This window comes from Beta vulgaris, chromosome 1, assembly GCF_026745355.1.
Source record: "Beta vulgaris subsp. vulgaris cultivar EL10 chromosome 1, EL10.2, whole genome shotgun sequence".
Taxonomy (NCBI): Eukaryota; Viridiplantae; Streptophyta; class Magnoliopsida; order Caryophyllales; family Amaranthaceae; genus Beta; species Beta vulgaris.
This window is the reverse complement of record NC_079202.1, coordinates 45383561-45403215: the sequence shown is the minus strand read 5'-3', so window position 1 is coordinate 45403215 and position 19655 is coordinate 45383561. Positions and strand designations below refer to the sequence as shown.

General features: G+C 38.2%; 1 protein-coding gene and 1 long non-coding RNA gene across 2 annotated transcripts; one reads left to right on the top strand and one right to left on the bottom strand.

The window, feature by feature from the left end:
- The first annotated feature begins 1902 nt into the window (after positions 1-1902).
- Positions 1903-9477, top strand: LOC104892736 (histidine--tRNA ligase, cytoplasmic). The gene is made up of 7 exons (XM_010678723.3): positions 1903-3344; positions 4527-4706; positions 5640-5897; positions 6103-6237; positions 6705-6986; positions 7305-7445; positions 8884-9477. The coding sequence occupies exons 1-7, from the start codon at positions 2019-2021 to the stop codon at positions 9175-9177; spliced, it is 2616 nt and encodes an 871-aa protein (XP_010677025.2). The 5' UTR covers positions 1903-2018; the 3' UTR covers positions 9178-9477.
- An 8200-nt stretch (positions 9478-17677) lies between these two features.
- Positions 17678-19080, bottom strand: LOC125496834 (uncharacterized). The gene is made up of 2 exons (XR_007273143.2): positions 18774-19080; positions 17678-18677 (listed from the first exon to the last, which is right to left on the bottom strand). It is a non-coding gene; the product is annotated as an uncharacterized LOC125496834 (long non-coding RNA).
- Positions 19081-19655: the final 575 nt, after the last annotated feature.

Sequence of the window (19655 nt, the reverse complement as noted above, 5' to 3'; positions counted from 1 at the left end):
ATGCCTGAAATTCATCAAAAACAAGAAAACATACTGAATAGGAGTAGAAAATCATAACTTAAGAATATAATGCAATAATGAACCTAAATATGAAACTAAATGCTCTAAAATGCAACCTAAATGCACCTAAAAACTATATATATAAATGACTTATCAACCCTACATGAATCAGTTTGGCTGGCCAAGGTCTTCAAATCATGATTGATCCATTGCATACCGATGTTCAGAGGAGAGTCAGTGGAGAGATACATAACCAGTTGCTCCGAGTCCGTAAAAATAGAGATATGCACGTACCTTGCTCGTGTTGCCCATTTGAGTACGTAGCAGTAGACCCATGTTTCCACGAGAAGGGAGGAACTTGACTGGAGAGCCAGGCTATGCCTAGTTGTGGCCATGATGTTGGGTTCAGTCAATTTAGGAACGGCTAATCCTTAACCGAATAGATATATTGAAAATTTTAAGAGGATTGCTATATTGTTAACTTATACCATTAAATTGCGATATGAGCTTAATATTTTTGATAAATTTGAACTAAACAAAAGTCCTGTCATGTTTATGTTAACGAACTCAACAGTAAACCCACTCATATAAACATTAAAACTCGTGTTACCGACTTAAATAAATGAGTAGAAAATGATCAACACTAACCTGCGAATTTCATGTTCATTTGTATCTTACTATCTTATCGAGTCAACTTTTGCCAACTCTATAACTAGATGCAAATTATATGGTAGACATGAGTCTACAATCTAAATGGTGCGCACCATTCCATACGACGCCGTTTCGCATTATAGTACAATGAACAAAACAACATCCTCAATAAACAAACTAAGCAACATGAAGATGAAAGTAGAACAAAAGAACAACACACGAGACTCAATGAACATCTGAATCAGCAATGAACAACAAGAAAAAAGATGAACATGAGAGGAAATGACCGATGAACAACCACTCAACCTAATGAATAGACAAGAAAAACACAATCAACCAAGAAATATCTGCAATAAACAAACTAAGGAACATAAAGATAAAAGACCAACAAAGGAGAATCAACGTGATCGATGTTCATTGGAGAACAGTTGATGTACATTAATTTCACATGTTCATTGAAGAACAGTTGATATATATTAGTTGCATGCGTTTTATGTTTTTTGGGCTGCATTTTGCCCTATGTTATCCTAATGGTAGACACAAGTCCACCATCTACCAATTGATAACTAGAGCGTAAAAAATAACCCCCAGCCCCTACTAAAAATTCTATTGTGCTCCCAGGAGCACAATGCACATCATGCACCTTAGTAAATTTGTTCCATTTTCGATGAGTAAATTTTATATTTCAACAAATGTTCATTTTAAGCATATTTTCAGCAAAAAATATGTTCTATTTTCCGTAAAAATCGCTCTATTTTCAATAAGCAAATGTTCTATTTCAACAAATGTTCTTTTTAAGCATATTTTTCATCAGAAAATTATGTTCTATATATTTCTTAAATCTGTTTTATTTCGATAAGCAAATGTTCTATCATAAAAAATATTCTTTTAAAACTTATTTTCCACCCAAAAAAATGTTCTATGTTTCCTGAAAATATGTTCTATATTTGATAAGCATATGTTCTATTTAAGTAATTGAATTCTAGTAATATTCCACTTCAATAATAAAATGTTCATTTTCGTATTTGGTTTCTGGTAATATTCCACTTCAACAATCAAAATGTTTTTTTTCGTAAATGAATTTTTGTAATATTCCATTTCAACCATAAAATGTTCGTTTTCGTAAGTGAATTTCGTAATATTCCACTTCACCAATAAATTGTTCGTTTTCGTATTTGTATATTTTCTATTTTATATTGTGATAGCACATTTCATTGTGCACCTCACACATTAGGCCCCTACACAGCTACACTGTTAGTAACGACTAACAGTAAGTCGTAGCCTCGTAGTGACGCTACTAAATTACTCGGCCAAAGAACCCTAAAAGGCTAAAACCCCCACTATCTGTCCTCCTTGAAACTCCATCAATGGCTGAGAAATCTCAAATGGCGGCCATTACAGTCGGAGGAAAAGGTTCGTCTCTCTCCTCTGCCTCTATTTTCTTTGTGGCCAACAAGCTCGCTCAGGTACGTATAGATTCTTCTATTCTTGAGAAATTATCATCTTCATCGAACAAGAATCCATGTCCGACAACAATCAAGTATCAAATCTCATTTCCCCAATTTCTAACCCTAGAAGAATTCAGAGCTTCTTCCACTCTTCTATTGTCTAAACTCTTGCTCTCTAGCTCCAAAATTCGTGCTGACATCCCTAATTTTATTTGCCAAACTCTGAATTCGGATTTAGAAACTGATACGAATAATTGTAGTTTTGATCCAATTGATGTTACTGAAGAGGAAAAATGTACATTAGATGCTTTTTTATCTGTATCTGCATTGGATAGTATTTGTGCTTTGTTAGACCATGGAGCTGCCAGTCTATCCCCTGTTGCCGAGACTGTGGCGGCTTTGTCGTGTGAGGCATCAAAGGCGAAGGTGTCGGCTTTTAATTTGGTTGATTCAGGGGATGGGAAGTGTTTGAAGGATGAAGCTGGTGTTGCCAGTGATCTTAAGGTTTTGCTTAATGGGTCCAAATTAACTGGTAAGGTTGAGGTTGATGCTGTTTCGAGTATTCCGGAAACATATGGGAGTTTTAGGGAAGCAATGAGGGTGGTGCATTCGAGAGCTAGGGTCGAGCTGAATTCAGCAACGAAGTGTGGTATAGGTGGATCAGGGAAGGCATGGTATCCGTCTTTGGCGTCTTTGGCAGCCGCACTTTGGAATTTGGGAGAAAGTAGTTTGATTCGGGTAGATTTGAATGTTAATTCAGTTGGTAGTGATGGATTACAGTCAAGTTTGAAACTTCTCATTGATGAGAAATGTTCTACTCAACAAGCTCTACAAGATGCTTTTAAGCATGCCTCAGAAGCAGCTTTTGAGAAGAATTATGTTCAGTTTGTGCACAACGTTAATGAATTGTTTGGTTTGGTAAAGACCGGTGTTACTTGGGAGATGATAACTGCCATTCTTTCGCTGGAAGGAAGTGAATTGTTTGAAAAGAATCCGGCTGTTGCTGCTAATGAGGGGAATGTAAAATCAGATAAGAAGAGTGAGAAGAAGAAAAAGGTTTTAGGGAAGGGAACGATGGCCGTTCTTTCTCTTATTAAAGCTGATGAAATTAATTCTTTGCAGAAATTGGCTGACCACGTTTTCTCAATTTTGGATCCCAAGGTTCCTGCCTTTGGCGATTTCTTAGAGAAGATAAAAGAAATTGTCGAAAGCAATGAAAGCAGAAGACTCCCCAAGCTCCCAAAGGTGATTGTTTTACCAGTCTCATAGCTTTGTCTGTTTCTGATAAGACTTCTTATGACCTTTACTTGTTATATCTTATTTTCTTGGAATTATTGTTTTTGGTTTCAGTGCGTAAAAAATAGATAAAGCTGCCCAATTTTTCAAGAAAAAGTCCTTCATCTTTGCACTTGTGTGCATTAATAAGTAGTATTCTGATGCTATCCAAAGTTGTGATTAATTGAACTATGCGACTAGTGAGCAGCATTAAGACAATTACTGAACATATCTTTATGAGTCACATCCCTTCACAATTTAGAAAGATATGGAAGAAAAATAGAAGCACACTCTTTTCACCCCTCTCCTCCCTTCCCCCCGTAAGTGCTAACTGAGTGATCATATCTTTATGTAAAGCTAAGGAACCTTTCATTGTTTGACTTCTGTGGATTATGGATACGACACATCTTTCAGAGAATTAGGCTCATTCAAAGTCTGAATAAGACATGGGCACTGTCCTCAGAAACAATTGGCAACTGAGTGGATTAATTTCTGGAGCTTAGTTCCTGAATTAATCTCCTTTTTGATACTTTAAAGGGCTGATATAAACGATTTCCGTGTTGGTTTTAAATATGGACTTCAGCTGAAGTATTTTCTGTTTGTCATAAAAAGGTACAAGAGGAGTCTTTTGCTTAGTCCTTGGTTGGTGACATATGCTATGTTACTTAAACTCTTCATTTGACATCAAGCACCTGTATTGGGTCGTCTTCGCTCCAGCATGGGTATAGAATATAGATACTTCGATACTTCATTTTGGGCCAACATCATTGAAAGTTTACATAAACCTGTCAAGTATAGCACTTGCACACATACCCGTGTGGCTGTGTCGGACACAAGCACCCAAGTTTGACTAATGTAGGGTATTTGTTCTTGTGAAGTAGATTCCTATTGCACTTTTAGCATTTTATTCTGCATGGACCCTGTAATTTGTTTGTGGTCTGAATCTGACTTGATTGTTATACTCCATAGAAAACCACCTGCTGAATTTCATATTTGCATATGTTTATTCCTGATCTGTTCCAGATTTTTTTAAAAAAATTTTCTTGTATCACTCCCCTTTATTTAACTTGTTTCTTGGCTACCTATTTATTGTGGTCAGTATTTGAAGCCCTTGAATATTATAGTTGTTTCTGACTCTTCCCTCTATACCAGGGTACGCGCGATTTTGCTAAAGAACAGATGGCAGTGAGGGAAAAAACTTTTTCAATAATAACAGAAGTTTTCAAGAGGCATGGTGCAATGGCACTTGATACACCTGTTTTTGAATTAAGAGAGACACTGACGGGGAAATATGGAGAGGATTCAAAGTTGATCTATGATTTGGCTGATCAGGTATTGCACCTTTTTTTTTCTCCCGCTCCTCTATCTTGGGATTGTTTTTATTGGCTGGAAAGATAAGCAGTTGCCTTCTTTTGATAGCCATTCAGTTCTCAATTATCAAATCTCTTTTCTGGAGTAGTTTAACGTACTTATTACCTAATGATAAACATAACTTCCCAACCTGTTCTGGTCGAGATGCTTCAGTTAAATGTGGGACTTAAACCTCATGTTGATGTGAAACTTGCCTTTCTATATCAGATTGTGTTTTTTCAATCAACCCAGGCCCATACTTGGTATAAGAAATATTGTCCTATGGTTTGTGATATAATATATCGTTCTTGCTCCCTGTTATTGACTTGAGCTTTGACGTGAAGCATGATGATTATGTCTTCATTTGTTGCATAACCACCACCTTCATTCTTTCATGTATCTATATTCCCCAAATGCCGAAAAGTTATAATGTAAACCAGAAGTTCAGGAAAATTTCTGATAAGTGTGTTCTGGCAAGCACTATGTTCAAGCCTCGCCTTTAACTCTTTTTCGGTTATATTAATGGCTGCGACAAGTTAGTTAACCTAAGTTTTATAACATTTATCTGGTTTTCTGATACTCACCGTTTTAAAAGAAATACACACTTTTTTCTTTTTCTTATACTTGTTCTAGCCTATGAAGCAGCTATAGACTGAAGCCGTATGAGGTTAACATTGAACATTTCAGATGTTCACCTCATACAGGTTTGTAATAGCAATTGCAAGAGTGATCTTATTATCAACTATGATTATATAACAGAAAATCCCGAGCAACTTTGGGTGATGAGACTTTGCAGATATAATATTCTTTTTGTCTTTTCTTGCAAATAACTTCTGTTATCTAGTGAGCCCTTTTTTCTTTTCTTTTTTTCGAATTGATTGTTATTGACGTATTGTTGTGCCAATTTTGCTGCAGGGAGGAGAGCTATGCTCTCTGCGGTATGACTTGACCGTTCCATTTGCTCGGTATGTGGCAATGAATAGTCTTACATCATTCAAAAGGTACCAAATTGCTAAAGTCTACCGAAGGGACAACCCATCAAAGGGAAGATATCGTGAATTTTATCAATGTGATTTTGACATTGCTGGCCAGTTTGAGAAGATGGGGCCTGATTTTGAGGTGGTTAAAATTTTAACCGAGCTGCTTGATGAATTGAATATTGGAGAATATGAGGTACGTATTTTTGAGTCCTTATCATGTGTTACTCTCATGTTCAAGCCATTTATGTATTTGAATTTTGGCCGAGCTATTTTTAATGTACTTGTTCATGTATTTTTCTCAAGTTATGTGGTGTTAAAAACTTTAGGCGCATGTCGTGAAATACTGGTTATACAAAATTTTGATTATTAATTGTGTCCCATCCTGAATACATGTGTAGGTAAAGTTGAATCATCGCAAATTGCTGGATGGTATGTTAGATATATGTGGAGTCTCTTCAGAGAAGTTTAGAACAATATGTTCCAGTATTGACAAGCTGGACAAGCAATCATTTGAGCAAGTTAAAAGGGAAATGGTGAGAATTGAGTACTGATAAATTATTTTTTCTTCCCAATATATCGCCGTCCTCCTTTCTTGTGAGGACTGTAATTTATAGTTGTTAAATCTGTACTGCACTTCCCAAGATTATGAATGGTCCGTGGTAGTCATTGTCATTGTGCTAATAAAAGAGAATGTTGTTATATACTTCCTCCGTTTCATATTACTTGCTACACTTCTCAATTTACGGACTCCTAGGCAATTTTTGGAGAAGAGAGAGGTAGAGAGTAGAAAGAAAAGGGACTCATGTGAGAGGAGAGAGATAGAGAGAGTTTATTGCCCAAAAAGGAAGTGTAGTAAGTAATGTGAAACTTCCCACAATGGAAAGTGTAGTGAGTATTATGAAACGGAAGAAGTATGACTTATCCAGTTGATACTTGGCTGAACCTTTGCCTTGAGAAGATATATTTTGATTGATGATATAATCTGTCTTAACTTATGTAGGTGGAGGAAAAGGGTTTAGCTGCAGAGACAGCTGATAGGATTGGTAATTTTGTGAAGGAAAGGGGATCTCCTTTGGAGCTATTATTGAAGCTTAAACAGGAAGGCAGTGAGTTTCTGAAACATGAAGGATCAGCCCTTGCACTGGATGAATTGGAGATTTTATTTAAAGCTTTGCAGAAAGCGAAATGTGTAGATAAAATAGTTTTTGATTTAAGTCTTGCCAGAGGTCTTGATTACTATACTGGGGTGATATTCGAAGTTGTCTTTAAAGGAACCACACAGGTAAAATTTCCCTTGATTTTTTGAACCCTTATTTTTTTTTTTACTAGGACATTTGGGGCATTTGGTCTTTGCTTGAAATTCATAATGGTGACTACTAACGCTGCTTTTCTTTCGCTGTGCTTTATCATACTGCGCGTTCTCCTTTTCTTGCAAAGTTCTGCAGTAACTTCCTGTACATTACTTCATAGCCTTCGTATCCGTAGCCCACCAAGATGTTTAATCTCATAACTAAATTTATGCTATGAAGGTTTATTTTTTATTTCGGGAGATATTCTACATGCCCGATTTAGGATCAGACTCACACATATTCATTGCCAGGTTGGATCAATCGCTGCTGGTGGACGCTATGACAATCTCATAGGGATGTTTGGTTCTAAGCAGGTTCCTGCTGTTGGTGCCAGTTTGGGAATAGAACGTGTATTTGCAATAATGGAGCAAAATCAGAAAGATCAAAATCAGGTGATGGTTAAAGAAATTTTATTTAAAGATGCCGTGTTGTATATTTGTCTTTGTGGTATTCATAAACTGAAGGTTTAAATATAGGTTCATAATTTCTATGGTGACTGATATATCTGCTTGCGTCTTTGCTCTTTCTAAATGGCACGACATTAAGAAAGAAGAAAGAGGATGTTAAAAAGACAATTCTACCCTCCTTTCCTTCCATCAAGGAACCCCCACCACCCACCCTCTATTAACCCTGACCACACACTGCATCATACAGTGACCATTGTTTGGCTTGTCCCGCCACCCTCATCAGAAGCCACCCAACATCAAAACTTTGCAGCCACAACATCCCACAACAGCCACATTTCAATTTTAACCAACGTCTCGCCATCCACCGATCACCATTGTCCCTCCACTCAACCATTGATAATGTTGTAAATTCAAACCATCAACCACCAAAGAACTCTAACACCACCACAACCAAGCCGGCTATCTGATACAAAACAAAGACGAAGGTAGAGGTAGCGGCAGTGCGGCACCATCAGTCACACGATCCCCCCACAACACTCATCAGCTCTGAGAACTATCAACCTTCTCATTTTAAACATGAATTAGGGCTTTAGATGGTTGAATTCGACCATAAAAACTCCATAGTCAAATTTCACCGCAGAAGCTAGTGAATGGTGAGGAGAAGGCAATGCGATGTTTTGATCTGAATATGGTGTCAGCAGTATGGATTAATTTAGTATAGTACTGACGGTGGTAGTTCGTTAAAGAAGATGGTGTAGGAAAGTTGAGGGGGAGAAAGAGGGAAAAGGAAAAGGGGGCGAGTGGTAGTGTGCGGTGCTGTTAGGGTGATGTGGGGAGGGGGGGGGGGTGGTTATAATATGTGGTGGTGTCAGTCATGGAAGAGGGGAAAGGTGAGGTTGAAGAGAGAGAGGAAGTACAAAGGGGAGCGCAAGGTAAGGCACATCAGGTACTAAAATTAGGAGGGTAATATGGTCTTTATGACTCAATAAACCTACCCAAAAGAGAACTGGTGCAATTGTTAAGATATTTCCGGAAAAGGAATATGGTTCAACTAATCTGAAACAGAGGAAGTATACGATAATTGACCCCTCCCCCTCACAAGAAAAACAAAATATCCGACAGCCTTGTGTACTGCATGAGTGCACAGTCAATCATGTATTCATAATCTCATATTGTTAGCTTGTGAATTATTTAGAAAGAACCTTCACACCCTTCTGATTTGCTAGGGGAGCCTTCCTCAGATAGAGACGAGAGGTGGAGAGAAGGGGTACTTGAATATAATTCTTTCTTTTCTGGACATCTGGTTGCTTTGTCTATATAGTTAATTGTGCTGGTGTGAAATTAACCTTCAATATAGATAGATGATAAAGTATTCCAACAGTATACTTACTATTGATGCATCCTGATTAAATGCAAATGCCAGGTAATACGAGCTAATGAGACCCAGGTTTTGGTGGGTGTTATGGGAGATGACTTGAGTTTGACTGCCGAATTGGTTAATGAACTGTGGGATGCGAAGATAAAAGCAGAATACATAATGGTCAAAAAGGTTTTTAAGATCTTTGAGCGTGCAGAATCATCTGGGATCCCGTTTGCTGTCATGGTTGGTAAGCAAGAACTTGATGCAGGGATTGTGAAAGTGAGGGATGTAAAGGCCAAGACAGAGGAATCATTCCCCAGAGGTCAAATGGTCGAGGAGCTTCTCAAACGATTATGAACCTCGTCCTGAAACAGCAAAAACTGAGTTTTTTTGCCTGTATTCCGCCTATCTCTGTAGAGATTTAGTTCAACCTTTTTTTTTTTTTCTGACACAGCATGTTGGGAATATTAATCTTCTATACGTCATAGATTAACTTGGATTATAACTGATATCACCTGACACTTCAATTCTTTTTTGGATAGCATGTTCATTGTAAAAGTGATCTCCAGTCTCTCCCTTTAATTTTGAACAGGCTGGTTATTTTGACTATGTATTTGAGCTGCAAAGAATATATGATTTGTAAGTGTGCTTTACTCAGATTTCTTGCATTAGCCAGACTAGATTAGCAAGAACAGGTGGTTCCATTTTTGGGACATGGGAGGAGCAGGGGAACCTGGATGAATGTTTCTAACCTCTTTGCCATGAGAGTGCATCATTATCTGCATTGAATTTTTTGTGATGTGCTACTGATGATGCATATAAATGCATTACTATCCTTTATCGTATGTCTTTCTAAGGGTTTACTTCTAGAGGGCTCATTTTTTGAGATTGTTAAACGTCGCTCCAAAATTTCTTAAAATTGCCTGGTCCACTTTTTATAGATTTTTTTTAATCTTTTTTCCACCACTCTTGCACCACCCGCCACCACTCGTCACCTCTACCTCCCACCGCCAACAGCCACGTCCTCCACCACCCACCTCGGGTTCCTTCCCATAGCCCAATTATAAAAAAAAGGAACGTCTCGGGTTTTGCCATTTTTGAATACTTTGAAGGTTATAACTTATAACTCACGTTGTTGTTCATGGTGCTCTGTTGTGAGGATGTGGGTGTATATGAAGGCATTTGTTGAGAATTAAACAATGGCGTGTTGAGTGTTGAGAGAAGAATATGAAACCCGTGAAATTACAATAGAGGGCAGGGATGTCACTTGTGGGGGTGGAGGGAGGGTGGGGTGTTGTTTGTGGAGGTTGCAAGGGTGGGGTGCTGCTCGTGGGGCTTGTAGGGGGTGGGGGGCTGCTGTAGTGATGGATGGAGGGTAGGGGCTGATCATGGGGGGATGATGGTGGGTGGTGGAGGAGGTGGTTGTGGGGATGTAGGTGGTGGCAATCCGGGTGGTGGAGGAGGTAGCTGTGGGGATGCAGGTGGTGGCAATCAAGGTGGTGGTGGTGGCAGGAGATGGTGGTTGTGGTGGTTCTAGAAAAGAAAAGGAAAAAAAGGAAAAGGTAAAGTTGGAAATGTCTAATGGGAATTGGGCGATTTTAAGAAGTTCAGTGCGTCTTGCATACAACCGGCCACACACGAAATTATAGGTATGGCCGCGCGCGCGACACCTTGTCAGTTTGTCAGCTCATTTTCAAATGGTCATATCTCACTCGTTTCTCATCGGAATCGAGCTTTTGACCAAGCGTTGAAAAGCTATCGAGCCAAATTTTCATCTCCGACTAGAAGCTTCCCAAAATACTAATTGTGCTATGAGATATGACTTTTTGAAGTTGACACTTGTGCATAAACTCTTGTGAACAAATGGAAATACTGTTATGAACAAATAGAGTTACTTGTATGAATATATGGTTACTATTAGCAATAAAAGGGTATTACTCTTATAAATAAACGTGGTTACTTTTATTACAGAAGAGAATACTAATCAATTTACTTTTATGAACGTATGAGGTTAGTCATATGAAAAAAATGGGTTACTTTTGAGAAGAATTGGGGTTACTCGATCAAATAGGATCATCGTACGATCAAATGAAGTTAATATTGTGAACTAATGAGGTTACTCGTATGAAAAAATGAAGTTACTTTTGTGAACTAATGAGGTTACTCGTATGAGGAAATGAAGTTACTTTTGTGAGCAATTGGGGTTACTCGTATGATTAAGTGAGGTTGCTCATATGAATAAATGAGGTATTTCCTATGAATAAATATCTAAAATCTTGCCCTTCATCTGTTTCATGGTGATCGATGGGATTCATGAAGGTCTTGGCCTCTGGAAGGTTGGAAAAGATTATAAGATTTTATGTTTAAAACGGGGAGCTTCATTGTTCAAGGATATAATTCAATGAGGGAAGTCTAAGATTGCAGGTTTATTCTGTTAGATTGGATTCTATTGGAATGCGTGTAGAGTTTGTAATCTTTTTGAAAGTAAACTTGCAAGTGAAATCCTAACTGTGAAGCTTCCCGCCTCTCTGGAGGAAGGTAGTGTTGGGTATAAGATGGCCCAAATTCTAGATTGGCCCATATTACCAAATTACCCAATTATAGATTGTTGGGAAGACTTGTTAAAATGTCAAAGTCAATGCTCATGGAAAAATCATTTGTCAACTTTGCTAGATAATTCTAGTACTTTATCAAGATATAAGAGTAATGTCGGCAAATGTGGAGCTAGAGATTTCTTGAGATTTCTTCAACTAGAGAAATCTAGATTCATGAGATGAATCATCATGCAAGGCAAATTTGCCGACTTATTAACCACCATTTACAAGTATAAATAGGAGTGTTGTGCATGCACCAACAACACATCAAATTAAAGAAGCCATATCACAAGTCTTCCTAAATTATAAAACCTTCTAGTTTTAATCCACCTATTTTATTAATCCACTATCCCTCCTTGTAATACTCTTTAGTGAGTTTATTATTATAGTGAGAGTTTTATTGTAATACTCACCCTAATATATATAGGTTCTTGTCTCTCCTATTTTCATATAGTGGATTTGGTACTCGTCGTTCGTGGGTTTTTTGCCTCTATTTGGATTTTTCCACGTTAATTGTGTGTCCATCTTTTACTACTTTTCTTGCACAATTTTCAACTCTATTTATTTATCTCAATCTCTACATCTTTATTTTGCTTCCGCTACGCACACACAACCTAACAAGTGGTATTGAGCCAAAGTGTTAGAGTGTGTTATAATTAAGATGTCTTCGGTAACGAAGTTCGAGATTGAGAAATTCGATGGCAAGATCAGTTTTAGCATCTGGAAAGTCCAGATGAAGGCCGTTCTCACTCAGAGCGGATTAAAAAGGGCACTTGATGGCAAACAGAAAAAGCCATCTACTATGACCGACGAGCAGTGGCAAGAGTTGGATGATAAAGCATTATCTACGATCCAACTATGTCTAACTAAGGAGGTACTACGCGAGGTTATTCACGAGGAGACCACTGCAGGGCTATGGTTAAAGCTCGAGTCCCTCTACATGACTAAAAGTCTCGCTAACAAGCTCCGTCTCAAAGAAGCTTACACTATTCGGATGGCCGAAGGTACTTCCATTCAATCTTCTTAATGAATTTAATTCTATTATTATTGATCTTGAAAATTTGGATGTCAAGATTGAAGATGAGGATAAAGCCGTGTTATTAATTGTCTCCCTACCTCCTTCGTACAAGCACTTCAAGGAAATCATGTTATATGGTAATAATGATACTTTATCTTTTGAGGATGTTAAATCACATTTACTCTCAAAAGAAAATTTTGACCTTGAAGTGCATTCCAATGATAATGCCGAAGGATTGAATGTAGAAGGGAGATCACACGGAAAAATAAGTACCAAAAGTAGGGTCATATCTAATGGGCATAAATCTAAAAATTTATGCAAATATTGTAAAATGCATGGGCACGATGTTTCTGATTGCTTAAAATTAAAGAAAAAGCTCGAAAGAAGAAATGAAAAAAAAGCATCAGAAACTGCACAAGCCGATTTTGGTGAAATAGAATCTGATGATGTTCTTTTGGCTACTTCTCCTGAAAGAAGTAGAACTTTTAATTGGGTGCTTGATTCCGGTTGCACCTACCATAATTGTTCTCAAAAGGATCACTTTATCGATTACAAATCGGTGAAGAATAGATCTGTCTCTATGGGCAATGGTTCCCGTTGCAAAGTTCGTGGTATTGGCTCTGTCCGGATCAAGACACATGATGGTAAGATCAGGACTCTGTCCAATGTTCAACATGTTCCTGATCTGAAGCAGAACATCATTTCTTTGGGCACTCTAGATTCTAAAGGGTGCAAGATTTCGGCTCAAGGTGGAGTACTTAAAGTCTCCAAAGGTGCTCATGAACTTTTGAAGGCTGTTAGACATAGAAATCTCTATGTATTACAAGGGTGTTCAATTATGGATTCTTCCTACACAACCCCGGTCCGACATCAATATCGTCATAGAACGGGTTCCAGCATATCACATTTTCTCAAGCCCAATCTGCGATTGGGCCAGTGTGATATATCTACATAAATTCGTGGTTCATACGACGAGTACGTATAGAATTTGGTCCAAGGTGGAGATTGTTGGGTATAAGATGGCCCAAATTCTAGATTGGCCCATTTTACCAAATTACCCAATTATAGATTGTTGGGAAGACTTGTTAAAATGTCAAAGTCAATGCTCATGGAAAAATCATTTGTCAACTTTGCTAGATAATTCTAGTCTTTATCAAGTTATAAGAGTAATGTCGGCAAATGTGGAGCTAGAGTTTCTTGAGATTTCTTCAACTAGAGAAATCTAGATTCATGAGATGAATCATCATGCAAGGCAAATTTGCCGACTTATTAACCACCATTTACAAGTATAAATAGGAGTGTTGTGCATGCACCAACAACACATCAAATTAAAGAAGCCCTATCACAAGTCTTCCTAAATTATAAAACCTCCTAGTTTTAATCCACCTATTTTATTAATCCACTATCCCTCCTTGTAATACTCTTTAGTGAGTTTATTATTATAGTGAGAGTTTTATTGTAATACTCACCCTAATAATATATAGGGTTCTTGTACTCTCCTATTTTCATATAGGGGATTTTGGGTACTCGTCGTTCGTGGGTTTTTTGCCTCTATTTGAAGATTTTTCCCACGTTAAATTGTGTGTCCATCTTTTACTACTTTTCTTGCCACATATTTTCAACTCTATTTATTTATCTCAATCTCTACATCTTTATTTTGCTTCCGCTACGCACTCACAACCCTAACAGGTAGAATGGTTCCTTAACCGTTAAATCAATATTTCTTCTATTTGTAATTGCTTCTTTGTCATCTTCTTTGCCTCCTGATTTTCGAGGCATGCTTTGGAGAAAGTCGTGGTGTCATTTATGACATATTGACATTGTGTTGCGTAGGATCTTCATTTGGAAGCTGGCTTAAAATGTTATAGTTGTGGTTTGAAATTTCGAGATTAGAGTATCTATTCGTGTGAGAAGTGTTGCCTATATATGAAAGTGGTAAATATGTTAATAATATGTTCAAGTGTTGTCTGTCACTGTCACTGTCTCGAATATGGAAATATAGTTACATTAGTCTCACTGCTGATGCTAACTTGAGTATTCTCATTAATCTCTGGTTACTTGAGATCTTGGTATTAGCATGATTCCAAATTCTTCACTGCTTGCTAACTTAAGTCATGCTTTTGTTGAGGATTCAGAATTTTCTTTCCGGGTAAAGTTATAGTTTCACCTCTGGATTTTCCTGGAGTATGTTGTTTGTGTAGATTGGTTGAGAAAAAGGTTATATAATTTGTCGAACATACTCCGGAGGTCAATGGTGCCTGGGCTGTGAGTTAAAATTCTCAAATGGGTATATATAGCCTTGGTTTGCAAGGATAGCCTCATTGTTACGATGTTTGAAGAGGTGGTCAAGCTTGTTTAACACTCTTTGTTTGTTTGAAGGGTTGAAGTGGGCTTTGAGCTGTGGTCGTATCAAAATCATTATTCTCAAACATTTAGGGGTTCGTTGATTTTCTTGCAGAAGTTCGTGTGCTTGAATGTGGCAGACTGGTAAATAAACATTGACTAGTGTAGAACCATGAAGGAAAAAAAAAGCCTTTTTTTTTAATATGTTGGTTGTATGCCCGTTCACTTAGATTTTAGATTAGCAACAATAGTCATATGTACTCATCGCAACACAGACAAAAACCCCTTGACCATAAATCTTGCAAAATGGTTAAGGTTAGTTCGATATCACTGTGTTTTTCAGCTTTTTAATTTATTGTTTTTGGAGGTCATATAATATATGTCCTAAAATGAACCAAAAAATAGTGGAACTTATTGAAAACATGATGATTTTGAAAACTGACAACTAAAATGTGAAAATCACTTTTTTTATTTTTCTGTATTTTGTTTTTAGTTTTTTTTTTTATAAAAAAACTAAAAACTGAAAACAAAAAAGATAACAACCATGCCCTATTAGTTGGGTCACGGTGTGTTTTGGTTATAATAACTAGTATTTCAATTAGGGTGATGCATCGCATCACTCATAGTTACCAAAATTATTATTATTCATAAATTTCACAATTGGTTTCATTAGCTTTTTGTATTTTTTGAATAATGCAAAATTGAAAATTGGACGTTATGACATGATAAGTTCTTTAAAAAAAATTTGGAGGAATTGAGGATAAAATCAAAAAATTCAATGGAATTGAGATACAAAAATGTTTATATTTATTGAGTTGAAAACTACTTGACCATGATACACAACTTTCATTTTCAAGTTGAGCCATCAGGTTATATTGCTCATATACTCTCTCTGCTTTTTTGTTTGCTAAATTGTTGTTTTCAGTAGTTTTTAGGAGATGTCTCTTTTAAATTTTTTTTAGTGTATAAATAAGGTGGGAAAAGGTGAAAAAGTAGTACTTTTGGGTGGAAAAAGATAAACAAATATAATAATATTACTTTTTGGTGGAAAAAGAGATAAACAAATATAATAGTGTTACTTTTTGGTGAGTCAAAAAGTTGCAATAATATAGCAAGTAAACAAAACAACCATTTAAGGAAAATATAGCAAATAAAAAAAGCGGAAGTAGTAATATTTAGGTAAAATTCATCGGTTCTTCTTGAGGTTTTGCGTAATTGTCAAATTACCCTTCACATTTGGCAAATTCCTCAAATATTCCTGATATTTGTGTTTGGGTCTAAAATACCCTTACTAATGACGGAACCCTAACGCTGTTAGGTTTTCCCATGCTCTCCCCAAATTCGGAATCGGAAAACTGGTATCTTATAATTATTTGGTAAGTACTGCTATTTTGTTGATGTGTGCCTCTGATTTTTAGCTCTCTCTTGTCTTTAATTTTTGCTGAAGGGATAAAACAACCCAGTATTGGTATTTGGTTTAATACAATAGTTGTTTCTCTGTGCTAAATTTCTAGGTAAATGAAAAGATTTCATGTATTGTACCAAGTACACAAAAGGAAAGGGGGACCAACAACGAGATCTTTATACTATTGCAATCAACATTAACGAATGAATGAAATACGTAAAGGAAATAACAAAGTAAAAAGACAAAAGAATTGTTGACGCGGAAAACCAAATTGACAGGAAAAACCGCGGGTGATGCTCTTGATCACCAATCCACTAATATGCCGACGACGTCAATACAATGATAAGTTACAATGGAACGCTTTTCTTCGTCATAATGGGAGCTATAGCAGTGGAGAGTATAGAGAATATGATTGTGTGCTAAAGAAAAATCAGAAAGAGAAGCTAGGTTTACATCTAGTTACATATTTATATCTAAGAATATTCCCAGCTGCAACTTAAGTTGTTCCTCCATGTATGGGCCACGTCAGCCGAATCTCAACTTATCTCCTTGTATTTCTCAACTGCCAAAATAAACTGTTGCTTGACTTGGTCATGCGCGCATCATTTCTCAGCCCAACTGCCATGCAAATACAATTTCAAAGCGAACCCAAAATACCGCCAAAAGCACAAAGATTTGGGGCCAAACAATTGCCCCTGATTGACACGTATCCTAAAATCACCCTTTTGGAGAACCGTCAATCATCCACCTTGGGACAACCGCCCCCTTCACCAACCTAACACGCATCCTTATTTAAAGCCAACCCCATCATTAATTTGTCTTTTCATCTTCCACCCCTTTGTTTCTCTCTCTCCCATTATTACCAAAAATTCGTTGTCTTCAAGAACGGTCGTTTCTTCAGGTGCTCCTCCATCAACTCCAGGCGAACCACGAACCAGGTATTTCTTTCCTTAAATCTTTCACATTGTTTTCATGGCCTTAAGGAAAACCTTCCTAGAATTAGAAAATCAAAAAGAGCCCCTAAAGCAATAGAAAACCCAGAAGAGGTTGTTATAATTTAGACGGGGGTTATAGGGGGGAAAAATGTCGCTAGTGAATTTACTGAAGAAGACATAGACGTTTTCCTTGAAAAATCTTGATTACCCATTTCTACCAAAATTAGGGTTCCCAAAGTAGACGAATTCCCCGACGACTGTCTCGAGGGTTGGATAGTCCTCTATGAATACCCCTTCAAAATTGGGTGCAAATTCCCTCTCAACCCATTAATGACACAACTTCTGACCATCATGCAAGTTAGCCCCACCCAAGTTATGCCGTTAGTATGGCGAGTTGTCCATGTAATTGACAAGTTGACACATGGTATGAGTATGACATTCACAATGGAAGACCTTCTGCACTTGTATGAGGTCAAGACAGTGGAGAACACTAGGTATACCTTCTTCTTGAAACCTGGGCGACACTCTTTAGTGGAAAACTCGGGGCAAATGACAGGGGCGCTGGAAGAAGAGATACTTTTTTGTAAATAAGAAATCCTTGGGAAAAAACTTCGACTTCTTGCGCGACGGTTGGAATTCTTAAGGTACTTACCATCCTTCTTGCCGCGTTTTTTATCGGGTATATTGTTGACGTTGTCTAATTTTCTTTGTATTTGCAAGGGTGCTCCACTGCCTGTCGAAGACTCTCTCTAGAAACTGCCTGACGTCCGTTTCAGGAGTCCCAAACACCTCTAGAAACTGCCTGACGTCCGCTTCAGGAGTCCATGTTGACGTTTGTCCCTCCATGAACTGCTTCATCAACCTAGCCTTGGTCTTCCAGGTATAACGGCTAGCAGCGTCCACTAGCTCCTCACAAAGGCTTGCCACCACGGCGCCCGTCTCTTCCTTTAGCGACGCCATGTCAGCCGCGTAGTCGGCATTCTGCTTTTTCTCCTTGGCCAAATTCGCGGAAAGACCTGACACATTCTTCTCCGCCGTTAGGGCCGTAGTAGATCTCTCTAATTTCTCGCGTAAAGTCTTGCACTCCTTCTCCAAAGTGAGGGCGGGGGAACGCAAAGCCAATGAGTTTTGGACGGCCTACATGGACGGTCGTCGTCAGTAAGTAAAATTTTATAAATACAATTACTATAATATATGCCAGATGTCTTATAGAATTTGCAGAGCCAGTCCTTCATTCGCAACCGTCGCCAAGGGAAGGCTAGCTAGGCGACGTTGAGGAGCAGGAAAAGCCAACTTCTCTGCCGACGGGAAAATAGTCGGCGCAGTAATCTCGCAGAAATTCCTGGGGAGACTAATGGTGAAAGTCTCTCCCTCTTGTAGTGGCGTCCTGGGGACTTTAGGGGCGTCAGTTCAACTGGCTTTCCTGGCGACTTTGGGAGCGTTCATAGGCGATGACGTCATGGCCAGGCTGCTAGCAGATTGCCTCTTCTTGGCCCGTTCCAACATTTCTGCTTCAGATAGGGCTACAGTTGGTGTCTTTGACCTGGTAGACATGGTGTTTTCTTGGAAAATACAGACGGCGTCAGTTCGACAAAGATAAGCCAGAATAGAAGAAGAGGAAAGGGAAAGTCATAAAATTCAGAAAATAGAGAAGGTACCTGATGCCATGGAGGGAGATATGTTGTTGGTAGGCTCGATGGTGGTGTTAGTATGTTCGTCGGTGGACTGGGGCAGAATGTCACCGTCAGACGCTGGAAGCTTGAAGTTGTTCCTAAACGTCCGTTCTTGGATGGAGTAATTCTTTAACAACCTATTGACTTTTGTTTTTGAGTAGAGAGAGTCTTCGACAGGCAGTTGGAGCACCCTCTGCAAATACAAAGAAAATTAGACGACGTCAACAATATAGCCGATAAAAAGCGCGGCAATGAGGATGGTAATTACCTTCAGAATTCCAACCGTCGCGCAAGAAGTCGAAGTTTTTTCCAAATGATTTCTTATTTACAAAAAAGTATCTCTTCTTCCAGCCCCTGTCATTTGCCCCTGAGTTTTCCACTAAAGAGTGTCGCCCAGGTTTCAAGAAGAAGTTATACCTAGTGTTCTCCACTGTCTTGACCTCATACAAGTGCAGAAGGTCTTCTATTGTGAAAGTCATACTCATACCATGTGTCAACTTGTCAATTACATGGACAACTTGCCAAACGACATAACTTGGGCGGGGATAACTTGCATGATGGTTAGAAGTTGTGTCATTAATGGGTTGAGAGGGAATTTGCACCCAATTTTGAAGGGGTATTCATAGTCATCATAGAGGACTATCCAATCCTCGGGACAGTCGTCGGGGCGTTCGTCTACTTTGGGAACCCTAATTTTGGTAGAAATGGGTAATCCAGATTTTTCAAGGAAAGCGTCTATGTCTTCTTCAGTAAATTCACTAGCGACATTTTCCCCCTTATAACCCTCGTCTCGATTATAACAACCTCTTCTGGGTTTTCCATTGCTTTAGGGGCCCTTTTTGATTTTCTAATTCTAGGAAGGTTTTC

Excerpts from the sequence above, each read along its gene's own strand:
- LOC104892736 (XM_010678723.3), top strand. The coding sequence starts at position 2,019 with ATGGCTGAGAAATCTCAAATGGCGGCCATTACAGTCGGAGGAAAAGGT. Across the intron at positions 5,898-6,102 it reads TGAATATTGGAGAATATGAG|GTAAAGTTGAATCATCGCAA; the intron begins GTACGTATTTTT and ends ATACATGTGTAG. Across the intron at positions 7,446-8,883 it reads ATCAGAAAGATCAAAATCAG|GTAATACGAGCTAATGAGAC; the intron begins GTGATGGTTAAA and ends TGCAAATGCCAG.